Source organism: Manacus candei, unplaced genomic scaffold (assembly GCF_025592945.1).
Source record: "Manacus candei isolate 608988 ecotype Guabito, Panama unplaced genomic scaffold, ASM2559294v1 h1tg000018l, whole genome shotgun sequence".
NCBI classification, from domain to species: domain Eukaryota; kingdom Metazoa; phylum Chordata; class Aves; order Passeriformes; family Pipridae; genus Manacus; species Manacus candei.
The window spans coordinates 17,437,191-17,456,023 of record NW_026138066.1 but is presented as its reverse complement, the minus strand read 5'-3'; the positions used below and the strand labels follow the sequence as shown (position 1 = coordinate 17,456,023).

At 46.1% G+C, this 18,833-nt stretch overlaps 1 protein-coding gene across 4 annotated transcripts in view; it reads right to left on the bottom strand.

Moving 5' to 3' along the window:
• Window positions 1-2,441: 2,441 nt before the first annotated feature.
• Window positions 2,442-18,833, bottom strand: part of WNT5B (Wnt family member 5B) — a 75,328-nt gene continuing 58,936 nt past the window's right edge. For all 4 annotated transcript variants that reach the window (XM_051784992.1, XM_051784993.1, XM_051784996.1 and 1 more), the window contains 3 exons: window positions 18,209-18,456; window positions 11,803-12,095; window positions 2,442-3,859 (listed from right to left, as the gene is read on the bottom strand). In XM_051784992.1, the coding sequence (XP_051640952.1) occupies window positions 3,401-3,859; window positions 11,803-12,095; window positions 18,209-18,456 (1,000 nt within the window). In that variant the 3' untranslated portion in view covers window positions 2,442-3,400. The remainder of the gene's footprint in view (window positions 3,860-11,802; window positions 12,096-18,208; window positions 18,457-18,833) is intronic.

Genomic DNA, 18,833 nt, shown 5'->3' with positions numbered 1-18,833 from the left:
AGCCTTGAAGTGCAGTGACTTCAGGGTTGGCATGAGGCAGCCAGTAACCAGCACACACTATATAATAGTGTATTGTGTGAATATCTTATCCATATGAAATTGCAAACAGAATTTGAGGAGGCAGGTATTTGATTCAGAGACCAGGCTAACCTCCCTAAGCCTTACCCTAGCTACAAGACATTCAATACCCATAAATAAACAAGCCCCGAGTTGACCCCTCTTTTGTAGCACCATCTTTCCTCCACCATTGTGCCAGAGTAGGGCTTTGCTGCTACAGACCCTCCAAGGCTCCTGCTGAGCCCCCCAGCAACCACCTCCGAGCATCTGACCCTCCGAGGTGCCGCTGAGCCTCTTTGTCCCGAATTGAGCGTGTCCCAACACAATGGGGATACAGCTGTCTGCCTGCCAGAGTTAATGAGCATAGAGGGTAGGCCTTCAATTACCTTCTTTATCAGACATATTTCTCAAAAAGCTTTACAGAAAAAGGAGGTATTCTGCTCCTAATTTTATACAGAAGGAGGCTGGAGGCTAAAATGCAAGGAAATTAAGTAATTTGTGGAAGATAACAAAGCAGGTAATCGGCAGAGCTCAGAATCAAGCTTAACTCCCCAGCCCCGCACCCCTCTACCACTTTTTGCATCTAAAAAGGCACAACTTAAAATCCAACACTTTTTAACTTTCATAGTAAAGAAGCAGTTCTGCTGCAGTTTTCTGTTTGACTTCTTTTGGCTTTGCATCAAGCCAATCTGGCTGTGTTCTTATTTTATACTTACTACCACCCTAAGGAGGATCTTTTATGAGTGGGCGCCATAGAAATTAAGTTTTAAGCTACAGTTTAGTGGGATCAAGTTTTTGGACACAAAATTCCCAGAAAATCTAAAATACTGAAACCTAGGTCTTATAAAAAAAGAAGGAGGAAGGAAATCTAATGGTCACTTCTCTCCTATCGCTGTATGGTCCCAGTCCAATAGGAACTGCTGGCTCCAACCAGGCTGCCAGAGGTCTGGAGTGCTGGGACAAAAGGCCAAAAAACATCTCTTTTCCATACAGACAACATTTTAGGTGGAAAAAGAAGGACATATCCAAGGACATCCAGATAAATAGTAGCCCTAGCAATGCCAACTTTTCTGCTCCCAAAGTTGTTTACACCCACAGAATTTACTGTGGTGCCAAACCGCAAGGAGAGTTGTGACTCCCTTAAATGTGTGGTCTTTATCTGAAAGGCCAAATGAAGTAATTTTGAATTGTTAGGCACATTAACAATACCTGAGGGTGTCATATACAAACAGCAAACACCTTTAAGCACTGATGCAATAAGGATGGACAAGAACATTAGGTGGGGGTGGTGGGAGGAAAGGTCTTTTTTAGATGTATCCGAGGTAGAGCAAGTTTTATTACTGGGCTAGAAACATATAGTATCCCAGGAGTGAATAGCTCACACATTTGATCCAATCTTGGGCTCAGTCCAGCTCCCACTGAAGTTTAATGGGAGTTGGATCAGGCCACTGCACTCACATTTTTTCCATGCATGGAAAACTATTTCCGTTACTTTGAATTACAATACCACTGGCTTTGGATTTTATATAATAAAATAAATCTAGGCCACTGTTTATATTCCAAAAAAATGCATTCTGGGATGCCAGCAAATATATTGCCTGTTGGATTAAAAAAAATAAAATAAAAACTGGACACATTGGTTTAAAAAAACAACAGCTCCTAATTATTAAGCATAATTTTTCTTCCTTGTGCTTTTCTGGAGTCCTCAAATATTTGAAGTACGAAAGGTACATATAAATTCTTCTCTGGTGGTTGAAATGGTGGAATCTGTAAAACTGCAATGTTTTATAAGAAACAGAAGTTTAATATAAAAATAATAATCTTCACAACTGGCTCTTTGCTTATTGGCATATTTTGCGCATTTTAAAATTTATAGGGAAAAAAAACAACACCCTTGGAATGTCAGTAACAAAGGGGATGTATATTAGCAACCCCTTAAATTTTGGGAACTGGCTCCTCTTGATTGTTCTGACTGCAAATGAACTCTGCAGATGCTGAGAGGCACAGGAAATGTGCTAGAAACAGCATTTGTTCCCTGCTTTATGAATTGGATTCTACTGAAATCCCAATGTGGTAAGACTGATTAGCAGACTTTGGTAATGCCTTCTGCCCCAGTACAATTTTATTATAGTCTTTTATTACCAAGGGAAAAAAACACAGAAAAAAAACCACAGAAAAAACACCCACATTCTGGGAGCAAACATTATCTGTGGTGAGCTTATGCCAGCGAAGAGCATGGCCCCTGGACTCTGAAATACAGAGCAGCAAAATAAAAGGCACGTCACCAAAAGAATAAAACAAAAACACACATATACACAAGCAAGAGAGGGAAAGAAATGTCACTGAGGGGTGCTTAATGTTAAAGAGAAACTATACGACTGGCATGGCGGTGAGGAGGATTTAATAGAGGTGAACAAGGTGACCACCTGCATCCACTTCAAAGAGGAAAAACCGGCAGTGGTACGAGGAGTGCTTATGCAGTCATGTGCACGTGTTTGTGCACAATGCTTCTTTCTACTGACAAAATATACTTTGCAAATATCCCCGGGCAGCGGCAGCTTTTCTTCTGTATTGACAAATTCAGTTTCAGCACAAGATTGAAAGGAAAAGAAAAAAAATTTCCCTCACACACAGAGCCATGTAGACTGAGCTGGACAGATTTCCCTTGGCCCAGGTGGTACAGAAGAGGTGCTGTCTCCATGGGGACTCCCAGGCTGTGCGCTGGTTAGCCACAGGCTGCACCTTCCTTCTTCACAACAGATGGTGGTAAACCTTCCTCCACTCCGTTGTGGTCTGGGGAGCATCCAAGAATGGTTTACAGGACTGCGGATTGTAAGCCATACTGGGGTAAGGGAGCCTTGGCTAACCTTCCTTCTAGTGTGACAAAGCCCTTTAGACAGACCAAGAATTGGTTACAAATTCCCCAGTGCAGGGTTTGAAACTCAAATAACTAGGACTCACCCACGTTTGGCTGTAATTTCCGATGTGCAGTAACTATGCAAAATGCTGAGATTTACAGATGAGAGAGCAGGAAGAACCCACTCTTCTTCTTCTTCCTGGCTTTCTTTCTGTAATGAAATAGTGTGTGCTTGTGTGCTTTGCCAGCACCTCCTCAGCCTCTTCACCCTGATTGAAACAGTCCTAGGGGAGATGCACCCAAAGACAAACTCCCCAGCAGAACTGGCGGAATGTCAAACCAGCTGGCCTGATGGGGAGATTTCAAAACCAAAATGTCTCTTAAATAAGCTTCTTTAATTATTATCATCATCTGTTTATTTATACAAATATAAAATATATTTATATAGATTTATATAATATAGATTTGTTGCTTTGGTGGCTCCTTTCATTTACAGACATACTGGTCAACGATCTCTGTGCACTTTTTACACTTGACATAACAGCACCAATGGAACTTGCAGTGGCAACGCTCCACCTGGACGCTCTTGAACTGGTCATAGCCCCGTCCGCAGCACATCAGCTCACACCCATCCATGCCCTCTGAGGTCTTGTTGCACAGCCGGCCCTGGGTGCCCAGAGAGCCGGTGGTCTCGTTGCGCAGGCAATAGTCCGGGCTGGGGTCAACGTAGACCAGGTCCTCTTGCGTCGGCACGTTGAACCGGTTGTTCACCAGCTCCAGCTTCCCCTTGCGGCTGATCCTCATGGCAGCGGCGCTGTCGTACTTCTCCTTCAGCAGGTCACCCACCTTGCGGAAGTCAGCCAGCTGCAGCCAGCAGGTCTTGAGGCTGCAGGAGCCCGACACACCGTGGCACTTGCAGGCCACGTCTGCCAGCTTGTACACGGCCTGTGGGAAAAGAAATGCAATCAGGCAGAGCTGCGTTTAGTTTATTCCTGCTGCACTGGCAGCTGGCTTAAGTACAATGAATTCATCGCGCTTTCAGAACTGCTTTGATTACCCCGCAATTTCTGTTGTTTTGCCCTTCAGAAGAGACAAAGGTCTTCTCATCTCCCTGTTGCGACTGCTGTGTTCCTGTTCCCTAAACATTTCTATTTCTGGTCACATTGCCTGCAAACACGGCTTCCTCGCCCCACCTGCTTTCCCTCTGGCAGACTGCTGGCTTGACAGCAGGGTCATGAGAAGGAAAAAAAAAAAAAAGGAAGAGTGCTCTTAGGGTGGACTCTGGAAATTCCCCATCTCACACCACAGCAGTGTGGCATGTTTTTCCCTTCAGTGCTGCGGAAAGGGAACACCTGGGAACCAGCCCATTTCCTACCATACGCCCCAGGAACCAAGGCTATCACTTGTAGGGATGCATCTGCATCCTTTGGAAACAAATCCACAGACCCACACCCTTTCCCTTCATGCCTGCTGAGAGGAGCTCGTCCAGGAGCAGCATCCAGAGAGGAGCAGGCAGGGGTGGTGGTGCCAAAGATGGGCACGTCCACCCTGGAATGGAGCAGTTTAGCTCTGCTGGAGGTGTTAACCAGGCGCCCTCCTGGAGCAGCAGGGCTGAGCTGGGAGCCCTGGCTGCGGACCTGCGCCATCTTGTGCCCACACGTCTCCCTCCACCAGCAGGGCTGTCGCCAGGCAGAAAAGCCTAGATTTTAACAGCAAACGCAAGCTTTCCGTGCTGTCTTTTCCCAGACGCTTTCAGCTACCCTTTCAGGAGCCTGCAGGGGCTGTAGATGCATCATACCCCTGAAAACCCGGCATCAAAGTTAGCAAAGAGTCTTGAAAATTCGGGGCAGTGAGCATTAAACCCTCAGCAGAGCAAGTACAACATGTAAAGAGGGACAGACGGTGGTTACTCTCCTCCTCCTCACGCTAGCTGGGAGGAGAGTGAAATACTGAAAAATATTCTACAGTAACAAAGCTGAAAACCATGGAAAATAAACTGAAATGCAAGTTGTGTTTGTTCTTTAGATCAATTCCAGAGACAGGTACAAAACTGCATGCTAGGTGAGATCCTGTCAGCTCTCAGGCACTGACAGAGCTTGCAAAGCAAAGAGCCGGCATCAGACCTGCTCCATTTTATAGGGGCTGACCCCCCCAGCCCTTGCTCCTCATCCTCTCACCAGCAGGGTCACATCTGCTCTCCCAAGACCATCCAGCATCCTGCAGTGCCTTTGCCAGATCCCACACGCCAAGCAAAGGTGTTTGGCATCAGCTGCAAAATTGCCACCAGCTGTATTTGGTGGGGGAGATCAAGGAATGTGGGAAAAAAATAGGGTACTCAGAAGGAGATGGCAACGTGTCTCCTAGCCAGGTTTTCTGCTGAAAAAAAAGCAGCCAAACACAGAGGTTTCTTTACCGCCTCACTCACTGACAGAAGAAAGCTTCACAGCTCTCTGCTTTCACATGCCAAGGACTAGGTGGTTAAGGCAATTGAGCATAGTGCAAGCAAAACCATCTGCCTGCGACTACGTTCTGGACCAGCAGCAAGAGGTCAGAGTTCTCCCTACAACAACTGGTTGCTCCTGGCCTAACTAAGGTCTAGTGCTTTTGACAGCTAGTGAAGATTCAATTTGGCTTAATGGCTAAATCACATGGAGGCCAATCCAGCTCCTGAGAAAGTCAATTGAGTGAGTCCCTAAAACAGAAAACCTTTAGTTGCCCTCCTCAGAGCTCAATTTACTGAGGCAATCCCTCACGGCACAACCTTACAGCGCAATGTAACAGCTGTAACAAGCTGGGAGTTAAGCACTTCTCTGGGATCAAACTACAACTGCAGAGGACCAACCACACCGTCACTTAAGGATTCCTGTTGTACTGTAACCAGACAGAGCTACAGCTGAATTTCCCGCACACCAGACACTTACTATATCCTCACTGCATTGCCAGCCTGCTTGTTATAAGCTTGTGTAAGCACTTTTTGGTTATGGTTCTGTCAAATCCCAGGCCACTTGTGCCCCCCTTGCCCTTGCAAGTGTTTTTATAAAGTATTATGATTCTTCCTAATCCTAGGCTTTGTTCCTTTAGAAAAACACTGCAACTCAATCCCTCTCAGTTAATGTCATGGGACTGAGTTCACTCCGTCTTGGCTTTAAGCAATTGATGCTCAAAACATCTGGCCCATGTGGGTAGTAGCTGTGCTGGGGAACAGAATGCTACCAGTTATCACAGGTAAGGATGGCGCCACTCAGCCCCCACAGCTCCCACCACCAATGTCCCGTGGAGGTAACCATAGCTTCAGCTGCTAAATGACTCTACACTCTCCCCCTGTGCTGCTCGGATGGGGAGAAAGCAGAGGAAATTGGAGAATTCCTCTCTGACCAGGCTCAGGTCAAGGTAAAGAATAACAGACCCCACATGCAGTTCTGAGGGCAGGAACTGATCGATGGCCATGCCACTTAAACAGGTTGAAAATGCCTCTAATGGAAAGGCTTAGAGCCCCTTCCCATAAGCCCAAGTTCTCTTCCAATTCTTTTCTTGCAAGAATGGGAACAGGAAGAGGATTAATGGGTAATTCCTCTGTGGTCAATTAGCCAGACCCCCTTCCAGGCTCTTATGGCACTGGCTCGAGTGACTGATGACTGAGGCCTGCCATATGCTGACTGGGTAAACAGCATGGAAGGACTGACCATCCCAGTCTGCCAGACACAGTGACAGATAAGGAATGGGGGAAATAAGAGAGGGTAATGGAGACCAATTGGAAGAAAAAGACAGATGGAAGGAAAGGACATATTGAGATAACAGCCAAAGACAAACAAACAAGAGCAATAAAGCCAGAAGCCACCACAAGGACTCCAATGTGGACTGAAGGGGTGATGGGGTCAGGACTGCCTGAAAGATAAAAGGCCTCTGATCCCCTCCCATCCTCCCCAGCTCCTCTTGAGAACCATGAAGAGAAGGGACAATCTTCTCTCCTGCCACCAGGGCTCCTCAGGGTTCAAGGAGAACTTTCTCACTCACAGGAAACTGAGTGAAGGGACATGCCAAAAATCTGCCTATAAATCAGAAGGTATCAGCTGAAATACTGGCTGGGAAAGCAGGGCAAGGCTGTAGTGGGATGGCACCTTGGTGGTCACTCCGCAGTGTTTACTGCTGGGTCTCCAGTACTCCTTTCCTTCAGCATCAACTTTTAGGAGTATGGACTTACATACGCACCTTCCTACTTCCAAAATCAGAATCTGAGAAGTTTAGGAATGCAGGACTAGACAGGACCTCCTTGGTTATTAAGTATGATCTCTTGCTATTGTAGGCACTGCTTCAAATAATATTTTCCCTAAATGCATACAGCGCCCTTTTAAAAGCAATTAGGTTTTCAGCCACCATTATTCTGATCACTATTGCAATGATAAAATACCTTTTTCTGATTTCCAGTCTAAATGTATTCACTTTATGCTCATTTGCTATTGTGCCAAATTGGCCTTTTGCTTAAAGAGTACTTTTCCTCCCATATTATTTCTCCCATGAACACAGACATCAGTCACATCCTCTCTTAACTTTCACTTTAGTAGGCTAAATATGGCAAGCTGGTCTAGCCCACTTTCTTAAGAAAAGATTCCTATCCCTTGGGTCAGCCATAACAAGCCTTTTCTAGTCTGAGGTCATTTTACTTGGGAATATGAGAACATACAATATTGTGGGGCCTCACAAGAGCTTAATACAATGGCATTAGTATTCCCTCATGTTTTATAAATAGGCTTTCCCTAGTATGTTATAGGATATTTACCACCTTCTGAGCCACATTACATCTGCAGCTGACTGCAGACCCATTTCCTAATGACTAAAACCAAATTTCCTACAAGGCCTCAAATGATGGTCTTAATGTTGTTTTATTGGATGTCATTAGCTGCTACAAAATTCAGATTCTCCTCTGCCACCTTTGCATCATCATCAAATTTCATCAGCCTAATGCTTGTGTTGAGGCTGAGAAACAAAAATATTCAGGTAAGTCCTTGATGAGCTCTGCAAAACAAGCTCTGTTAAGATCAAGATACATCCTCTCACAATTTACTGATATCTTTCCTTGAACCAGTTTCTTGTCCATCTCATAGCTGCTGCATTTTTCCTTATATTTCCCAATTTAACAAAGAATTTTCCATGTGGGAAATACCTTAAATGTTTCAGATAAATGAGACCTATCGGACCCAGTCTGCTTTTTAGGAGATCGGTCATATTCTAAATGACTGTGTGATCAATCTTTGCAAAAAATGTTCTCAAATTATTTCCCATTTTGCCTGTTTCTCTGAGATATCCTTTCTCCCACATCCACTTGTAAATGAAGCCAAGATCACAGGTGCCATCTCTTTCAGAATGCCAAGAAAGAAGGTGAGCACTCTCTGAGACTTGAGAGGTTTATGCTACCTGAGTTTTGCATCTGCCTTAGTGGCAAAAATTTCCATCTCCAGCCTTTCTCCTTTGCTCCCGTGCTAATATGCTTTTAAGAGCCAAGAGGAAAGGCTGTCCTGTACTGGCCAAATACCAGCCTGACCAGAAAACTCTGGAACACGCAGCGATGTGATCTCAGAGCCTCCTATGAAAGGATCTGGAGATGAGACCTGAGATGGCTCTGAGATCTCCATCCTTTCATATTCATCTCCTTTCCCAATCCCAGTATCTCCATTCCTCACTACCCCCAAATACTCATCCACTCAAATCCACCCCAAAGCCCCAGCTACAATTTCTCCAGAGCCCTTCCCTCTTCCAATGCTTTGCAGCCACTTGACTCTCATCTGAGTCATCTGGCTCGATCCCAAACTCTGCTTCCTTAGCAGCCCCCTGCACCATCCCACCCATGTCAAGTCCAATGGCTCAAACCTCAGTACTTGCTGCTCAACTCCTCTTCCTCTACCTGTCTGAACTTTATAGCTGCCTCCTCGTGCCTTCCTCACTCCCACAGGGTGCCAGCACCATCAGCCTACTCTGGTAGACCTTGCCTGCCCCTGTGGCACCCTGCCCTGCCTGGCTTCCCCCAAAAAATACAGTCCCAGAGGTATTTAAAAATCTACACTTCAAGTACTTATTCCTGCTAAGCAGAAGTGTTGAGGACAGAAAGAGACATCTCCACTGTGCAGCAGACACGCAGCATCCCTCTCCATGAGCAATGTCCCGCACTCCAACTTGGAAGCCCCAGGTAAAGCTCTCACTTACTTTTGGGACCAAAACTTCTCTGCCTTTAGACTCAGCCCCATCCTCACTGACTATGTCTCCTTTCTTCCAATCTCCCCCAGTCTGCAAAGTTTAAAAAAATTTTGCTGTTTATTTTACTAACCTTTGCAAGGTCTGACTCAGCAGGATTTTTACTGTTCTCACTTCATCTTTACACTTCTTGACCTCTAAGACAGAGCTTTTCATTATTTATTTGCTATCAGTTGTTTTTTTCTTCCCCCATTCTTAGTAGGCTCTTGGTCTATTCCTAACAGCTTCTCAGTTGCAGTTATTCATTCAGTGAGGTCTGGATATTCTTCCTATAAGCTTTTTCCTCTTGCTTGGCATGCAGAACTGTAATGGCTTTAGCATCTTTGACTTGAAAAAGTTCCAGACCTCTTCCACATTGAGTTCCTCGGCTCAGCTTATTAACCGGCTCCCTTAGTTTATCAGAGTTTTTTTTTGAAATCCACAAGCTTAATTACACACTGGTTCATACTACCATTTAATTTAATCTAAAATGACTTGTGTTCATTTAATCTAAGGTTATTTTCTACAGCCATCTGTTCTACAGAGTCTACAAAACTCAACCTGAAATAACACTGTCTTTTGCTGGCCCCTTTGGAAAGCTTTTGTCCAGGTCCTGGGTTAACTGGAGACACAGAAATGGCCTTGAGAGCTTGTCTACAGAGTCCAAAGAAGCGAGGTACTGTAGCACAATTTAAACAACTTTCTGCACTGTAGTAAAGGCAGGAAATAACTGCCTTTAACTCTGTCCCTAAAGCAGGACAAAGCTTTTTTTCCTCTGTAGCATCACCTGAAATCACAGCTCAGCAAGAATCTTGCCTATATAACAAGAATAACATGACAAGGCAGTATTTTCCCCGTGGCATGGAGTAAGCATCTTCTGACTTGATCTTCTAATACAAATGTTACTGCAGTTCAATTGGCACCTCAGACTATTGGCCATATTCTGTCCCTGGATCCCTCAAGGCAACAGGGCTGGCTGTTAAAGTCCCATAACATACTCACTCCCTATTTTAGGCAGAGTATTTTTTTGTAGTAATCCAAGTTCATGACTCCAGACATCTAAGATGTGCAAAGCAAGTAATGCAGAAAAGAATGTCATGTTCAGACTACTACTCCACTACATCCTCCATTTCTAAGACCCCCTGCCCTTCCAAGCCAAAAAAAAAAATAATCCCAAAGCAAAACCTACTGAGTTCTACAGCTTTCAAGTCTGTTTTTTTACCTACTGCAAATTTACCACAATTTGATTTTTCAAAAGAACCGTGGAATACTCACAATGCTTCAACCTGACACACTGATTTCACAATCAAAAAAACAGAGCACATCATCTTTGGTGGCAAAATGAAGTTGAAATTACATGCAGAAAAGACAAACATCCATGCGAAAGGGAAAGATAATTCAGTAATAATTAGAATCAAGAAAGGGCAGAAAATTGATAAGGAAACTAAGGCTATTAGTTAAGAATGTGCAAAAGAGCAAGACTAAGTACGCTTAATAGGATTTTTTTAACGTGCATTAGAAATAAAATTAACCTTAGAAAAGCTTACTTCTACAGAAGAATGATAAAATCTTAAAACACCCTGGGGAAAATGCACAAACGTTGAAGTAAGTATTCCTGTTCTACTTTTGGAAAGAGGAGGGATTACATGGCTGTACCACATATGAAGGATGCTACACCTTCTGGGCTATTAATCACAGACAAAGCAGTTGTGATAAAAAAGCAAAAGTGCATACACTGAATGCATACAAAAAGGGTATGGGAAAACTGGAAAGGGTACACTAAATTGACAGGGAAATGATTTGATGGCTGATGAGAACCTCTGAAAGTGGGAGAGTTTTCAGTGCTCTATCTAGTTTGTCAAGAAAGAATGGTGAATAAATTACAGTAGATAAAATACTTGCATGCAGAGGAAATTCTGATTACTAAGAGGCTTTTGGATTTAGCTGTAAAAGTCAGAAAAAGAACTGATTAGAAGCTGGTGCCAGATAAATTCAAATGATAATGAGGTACAGCACTGAAACAGGGTGATTAATGATGGTACCATACTACAAAGTGAAGTGATGGATTCTCCATCCCTAGGGGTCTCCAGATCACAACTGTGAATCTTCTCAGGAAATATTTGTCACCTAGATGCAAATTATTTATTTTGCCCAATAGCAAGGCAACTGAGCCAGGCCTAAGTTCCAGAAATAGCCAGGTAGCCTGATTCGATATTTGCTTCTGGCCTTATGTTCCCAAAAATCTAAATGATGGTAGGAGAAGAGAACTCCAGATGCCAAAATATTATTCTTTTCATCAGCCTGTCACTTCCAGAGCTCTGGGAAGCTCATTTCTGAGACATTAACTTTAAAAATGGGCCATAACAGCACCTAGTTTATTTGGAAAGGGCTTACATGTCTGCACGTGTGCCATACAGTGTCTCAACAGACCCCAAAATTCACTGGCTTTGGCTGGCAGTGGAAGCCTGACATTAAAACTGGAATATATCATTGTCAATATTGTCTGTAATATTCTGAAAAATGCAGAAAACGTGAGCATACACCCTTATGGGGGCATCACTGGACTATCCCTCATCACACCTCCAACTAATTTGGTATCCAGCTACCTCCAGCCTTCTGACTCTGCCTCCGAGAAAAAAAGAAAGGGTCAGCATCCGTCTTACCCTGCGACCGGCCTCGTTGTTCTGCAAGTTCATCAGCATGCGGGCCTGCTCCTCTGAACCTCTCACGTAGTTCTTCTCCCTCTCCTTGGCATCCACGAATTCCTTGGCGAAACGATATCCGTACTCCACGTTATCGCCGCAGCCGCCCCACAGCCAGTCTCGGGGCAAGTCCTTGGGCCGGGCCGTGCGGCTGCAGCCACAGCTGGAGAGCTCTCCCTCACGGCAGGCCCGGCTGATGGCGTTCACCACCCCGGCGGCGCTGACAGCGTAGGTGAAGGCGGTCTCTCTGCTCCCTGCCAGAGAGGTGAGACAGACAAATTAACCACAGGCAGACAGACCTCACTGAACATGCAGCACACAGTGAGGAGCAGGGCCTGGGCATTAGGATATGGGGTGCTCCGATAAGGCGCACAAAATTCACAAGAATACGATGCTCAAGAGCAAGGGCACCATCCTGCTCTGGAGGAGGGGGACTGCCCTAACACATGCCTGCATCCCAGTTTTGTTTTCATTTCACTTGTAACAGCTCCAGTCAATTGACTGTCCAGAGCTGGCAGTTTCTGCGTAACCAGGATCAAACCCAAATCTGATTCTCTGACACGCACCAGGGAAGGGTCTGAGATTCCTGGAGCAATGTTCTTTAGAAAACCATGTTCTTCATCGTTTGTAGGTGCTGCTCCTCCAGGGTTATTATTTTTATTACACCTATGTTTGAACATTTAAGAGCCCTGGGAACTGCAGGCCTTCGCCAAAAGAAATAGCAACACCATAGGCAAGAACTGCTCAGCCTCTTTCCCCTTCATCTATCCTCTCATTTTAACTTGAAAGAAACTCTCAAACAGCAAGAGGGTTACTCACTTGCTGAAAATACAGCTGCTGCCTTAGCCACTACATTTGCCAATAATCAGTGAGAACAAGTAACAAGGTTGGGCTTGTGCAAAAGAAACATTCTGGATAAGCCAGTTATCACCTGGAAAGGTTTTCATTTAACTGGGACAAGCAGTCTTCACGGGCTCCTCAGTTCATCGACCTTATTTTGGTTTACATAAGGTCAGCTGAAAATTGTTTGGAGACAAACTGAAGGAAACTCCTTTTTACACTACAGGCTCTCCCCGTGCCTACAGAACCGCAGTGCTGGAACAAGTAAAACTTTCCCATGTAGACAATAATAAATGAAAAGACTTTCCATTAGGAGGTTTACTAGAGAGTGCCCTGCTTGGCATGTATGCCCTACACAGCATCTGAGCCAAGCAGCTGGATCGGGTCTCCAGCTATGTATTCCTGGCAGTGATTCAGCCCCAATGTGACCGGGGCACCATCACAGCCAGAACACTGCATGAGGCCAAGCACCAGGAGCGCTGTGGGTCTGAAGAGGGGGAGTAGACAGGGAATGAGGAGGAGAAGGAGGCAATTCACACCTGCACTCTCACCACACGGTCTAACAAGCTAAACACCTTCAGAGTCATTGTGTTCATCACCAAACTTTCAGTGATAAAGAGAACAAATGCCAAAGCTTCATTTGAATAAGCAATCTAATTGTGAAGAGCTACTTACACCAAACCCCAGCAAGATCCTCTCAAGCAAATTTGAATGACTTCAGAGGGCAGATCTTCCAAGAATACTTAGTTTGTCACCAGCCCAGGAGGCTCTCAGTGCTAGCACCGTCAGCAGGGCTGAGCTGATGCTTTTGGTATGCTCTTGTTCCAATTTGCACCTGCGGACAATCTGTAACTAATAGCAGCTTATCACCAATTTAGCGGTAATGACCCAAGACAAAGGCAGGGCTGTGAATAGCATCCACCTTGCAGAACAACTTGTGATTCCCCCACCCCAAATGAGAGTCGAACACTACGGTTTCTGCTCTGGAGTGCAGCACAAGGCTGATAAAATACTACAGGATGCATAACAAAGAAGGGAGGGCCTTACTAGAAGGTCACAAAGAGAGAACTATGCTCCCTAAACCTTGCTGGTCTGAGAGGTAGAGAGGAGTGACTCCTAGTTAAGGTAATTCAGCTGAGACTGGCCCATAAGGGAGTTCGTTTTTCAGTAACCAAAAATCAAGCTTTTACTCATCTAGCTTGTTTTGCACGTTATGGTTTTTTGAAGATAACAGTCCAATGTGCAGTTTTGCCCCTACCCCTCTGTGCCTGTTTGGAGAGAGCCCTGCGGACACATCCTGTTAAGTAGAGCCCTCTCTTGTCTATAGAGATTAAAACACAGGCAAGGAAAGGACCTCACACTGTTACAGCTCTTGCAACAGTCCTCACAACTCCAGGTGCTTAGCATCCTTACAGCTGGATTGAGATCTCTGAAAGCACAGACTGGATTTGCACTTTTACTGTCCATGTTTTAACCATCTCCACCTGTCAGTTGTAGCAGCACAACTCAATGTGCAGCCCCTGGATCTGCACCAGTTGTTTAAGGCTGCTGGAGGATGGTGGTGGGAGAGGCTGGAACAAGTCACAGCAGGATGGGGGTTTTTTCCCCGTGCTGCCCACAAAGCAGAACAAACCACAGTGCTCACTCGACTTTGGTAGTAGGTTTGGAAGATCATGGCTTGGCCTGGGAGGCAGGATCAGATGTGATAAAAGCCTGTGTTAATACAAACCAAATTTGTAGCTGACAATTGAGGGCTTATACACCCAAGTTTTCTCTGCTCTCCTGCCGTGCCTTCCAGCCTTTGAAAAGTATTTGGGTTTTTGCTGGTCCTCTCATTCCAGTTCATTCCAGTTCCACACCTCTGTGCTGTCGTCTCGCAGGACTGGGAGTGTTCCCAGATTTGTTCTGCCCTTTTCCACACCTCTGCTGAGCTCTCCTGAGCTCTGTATCAGAGTCACCGCGGGCTGCCGGGGCCGACGCCGGGGGCTGCGGGCCCCGGGAGGCTCTGCCCGCCGGCTTGGAGCTCCACGGAGCTCTGCTGCCCTCCTGTGCCCGCCCGCCGCTGGCAGCAGGACGGGGAACCTGGGGCTGCGGCGGCTCTTGGGGGGCACTGGCGGGATGCGGCGTGGGCAGCACCCAGGCAAGGGCTCGGTCCCCACGGCTCCCTTCCCTGGAGCTGCTCGAGAAGGAAATGGGAGAACGAACCCAGTGGGGAGACTGACACAAAGATGGTAAAAATGTGTCAATTTAACTTTTTTGATGAAAAAGATTTAGCTTCAACTGATTTTTTAAAAAAGCGTTACCCTAAAGTTTGCCAATCTCGAAGAAAAACAAAGAAAAAAATATTTCTCTTTGTTCTCTGGTTTTATGACTCTTTTTTTTTTTCTTCTTTTAGCATTTGAAAAGGCTGAAGAGATAAGATCTCTGGCTCCAGAAATGACTGGACTAACCTGGAAACCCCAGCCTTGCATTTAGGATTACTCAGAGGGAGATCTGTTCTCTCCTCCCCTGAGGAAATTCTAACATGACCTTTTGGGGTGCTCTTGTCCTCTCCCCCTCATAAATGTAGCAGTAAGGAATGTCTGTATATAATGCATAATATATATATATACACACACACACACATGTGCAGTCTAAAATCTGTATTGACAGAACAAGAAGTAGCTTCAGAAGAATAATATTTGTACATCAGATATAATTATTGAATAAACCACATTTAAAAGGTAAGAGCAACTCTCATAACAACACAAGCAGTAGGAGGAAGTAATGCTGAAAAGCAGCCTACTTCAGTGCTGTGGATCCCTCTACAAAAGCTTGGTATCATTGGACTGCCTCACCTCTGTGGAACACAGAAAATGAAGGTGTAATGATTAAACACAGACCGACTGGGTCTCCTGTTTCTGAGCCAAGCCAAGTTCTGCGAGGGGGAAAGGAAACTAATCTTCCAGGTTTCTGAGTGAACACTCTCACAAGGATCTCCCAGGCTTTGGACTTGGCCAGGTCAGGTTCTCCTCCCCTCTCACAATCTAGAGCAGCTCAAGAAATCATGTAATATATGCCATGCCTGCATTGGTGGGTGGGCAGCCGAGGGCTGCTGGCACATTACACACCTTCTGGGTCCTTCTTATCACCTTTCACCTCCCTCTCCACAACAATCTGGCATGCCTGTGCACTCTTGCAGATATTCTGGTCTCCAGACCTTTCTCGTGCCATTGGCACAGAGTACAGAAAAAGGGCTGTGGTCCAGATTTGGAGCTCAGAAGTTGAAAGCAGGAGACAGACACACAGTATGAACCCAGGGAAGAATGACTTTATAGCTAACATAACGTGAGATTGAAAGGCTTTGTCTTCTTCCCCAGTGTGGAAAATAGATTTGCTGAAATGATAAGCAATGACTCATTTCAAAGTAGAAAAATGCAAAAGCAGGAGGTGGAACTGAGGCAGCACAGCAGCTTATCACTGACACAGGCAACAGTGATGAATCATGGATCCCCTAATACCCCAGGCCACCTTTGGTGACAGTTTTTTTATTGCTGTGCTGCCTTGTGCTGGAGTATAAACATCTGAACATACTCTAAGTGCCCAGAGAATCTAAAGGAGATGGGTTCAAAACTCTGTTAGGACAGGTTTTTAAACAGTGGGCAACTGCTGGCCCACAGACACTGCCATCAGTAGATTCCTAAGAGAGATACAACAGGACTCAACAAACAAATGCAGCACACATAAATCAAGCAGGACTTCTGGTCATACCTGTCACATACCCACAACACCTCCTGCCTTCATCAAAACCCAAATCTACCCTCCATCTAAACAAATAGGATCAAATTCATTTTAAAGAGGAGAAATCTTCCAACTTCCACTATCCCTTCTTCCTGTACACACTCTGATCTTTCCTGACAGCTTCTCATCCTTCAGATCTGATCTTTGCTTTCTCTTAGTTCACCCTTACTTTTCCAGGTGTGGACTCTCCCACTGGAGCAACCCAGGGTTGCAGGAAGATGCTGAAGAAGAGAATGAGGTTTGCTCCAGAAGGGGAGATTGCTAGATTCTTGCATCCTTGTGGAGTCACTAGTATCTCTTTGGGGATCTGAAATTTACCCCGTTCTTCAGGGTAAGTTATGTGTGAGGGAGGGACACCAGAAAGGAGAGATGAAGGTCTATTTTCTGTCCTTTCCCTTTGGTGGCTGAAATTTCAGTTTTCATACCCCAAAGCACAAGTTTTAACAATCTGGGATTGCATGCAGCCCCATGTGGCCACCACCCTTGCTATCAGAAAGTGAGAGATCAAGGATGCACAGATGCCTTGGATGTGTGTCAGGAACTAGAAGTATGTGTCAGGAAACAGCATTTCCCAGGGGAGTACCCCAGAGAAGAATTGTTAGGGTATGGGCTAGGCAGAAAGGGAAGAATTAGAATGGCTCTGATGGGCTGAATTAGGAATTTTGAAAGATTTGAGTAACAAATGCAGAAATATCCCTAGAGTTCTCTAAGATTTCAGGATCAGATGGAAGGGATCACAGGACTTGGTGCCCTATCGCCTTGACGCCCCAGAGGTATTAAAGATGCACCTCTTGGTGCCTTGCTGCCTATGCAGTTTTTTTCAGAGATAAGCCAAAAAAGTGAGAGCAATGCTGGGGGCAGCTAGGGGTTCAGGAGCTGAAGGTCTTTTTCCATCCCTTGCTAAGTGTTTTCCTTGACCTCACAACCGAGAAACACTGGAGAAACACTGCTGGTTCTTCGGTGTAAATGATTGGCTTTGTGGGTGGGAAAGAAAACCTCTTCAGACAGGGGTTGTGGGGAGTGAGTGTGTGTGTGTGTGTCTGTTTTAACACCTTTTCCTTATTGTCCTGGCTGTCGGACACATCAAAACGAGCCCGGATTTCTCAGTTTCTTGCCATCAGATGATTGCATTTCAAAAGGAGCTGGGACAATGTAGCTAGGTCACACCTCAATTCAAGTGCAGCAATGGCCTGTCAATGTGCCTCTTAGGGCCAGCAGGGCAGGAATTATAAAAATCGCTTAGGTTTACACAGAAAGTGGCAGTACAAGGAAGGGGGGGAACTCCCACGCCAGGGGAGCCCTATTTCCCACTTCTCAGGGCTGCATTCCCTGTCCCAGGGTACTCAAGATGCTGGTAATGATAACACGGGGCCATTGTTCCTGGCTCCAGCTTCTTCTCTCGCTACCTTTAAACAACCACTCAAAACAGAAGACGCCCTGCTCTTCCTGACCGTCCCGTGCTTCCCCCAAAAGAAAGTGTCCCCCTCGCCTCCCCGCTGGCTCCTGGTGTGGCTCAGGTGCACTGGTGCCACCCGCCCAGGCACAGGCAGCATGTGGGCAGCACCAGCACACCAGGGAATGGAAAAGCTCGTTAAAGGCAGCTTCAGGAGCTGGTACTAATGGGGCTCATCACTCCTGCATGTGTATTTGAAGGAAGGGAGAGAGGTGCAGAGGGACACCCGGCCTGCACCCAGCACCTCCCTGCACTAACTACTAGGTGTATTAGTGTTCTACCAGGTGTTCCTACCTATTTTCATGACTCTCCCAAAGACGGAGGTGTTGTCCACCGTGCTGCAGTTCCACCGCCGCTGCCGAAACTGGTACTGGCACTCCTTGATGGCGCTGCGGGCCCCTTCCCCGATGAACACCATGTGCTCCTGGTAGAGCTGGCAGAGCTTGCGCTGCCCAGGGGAGAGCCCCGGCAGCTGGCTGCACACCGGCTGAGCGCCGATGATGTACATCTCAGGTCTCTGGATGGGGTTCATGGCCAAAGACCTACGATGAGAAAAACATCCCAGGGAGTCTGGAGGGAGAGGCCCCCTCCGCGAAGCGCCCGGCACCTCTCCCCGCCAGCCCAGCCCAGCCCAGCCCAGCCCGGAGCCCGGGCGCATTTCTCATGTCAGCTGCCTCCCTGCACGGCTCTGCCAGATGCGAGGCTTTTCCAGGGCTCTAGCGGGAGAAACACAGCTCGTTTGTAACCCGAGTTTAAACACAGAGGACACCCGGGATGGGGAGGGGGCAGAGAGAAAGCTCAGCACTTTCTCTGCAGAAGAAAGCGAGTAGCTTTTTTACAGAGCGCCAGCGAGCGATGCCTGCCTTCCAGCCAGGCTATTTTCCGCTCTTCAGGAGAAGGGGGCTCCGCGGCTGCTCCC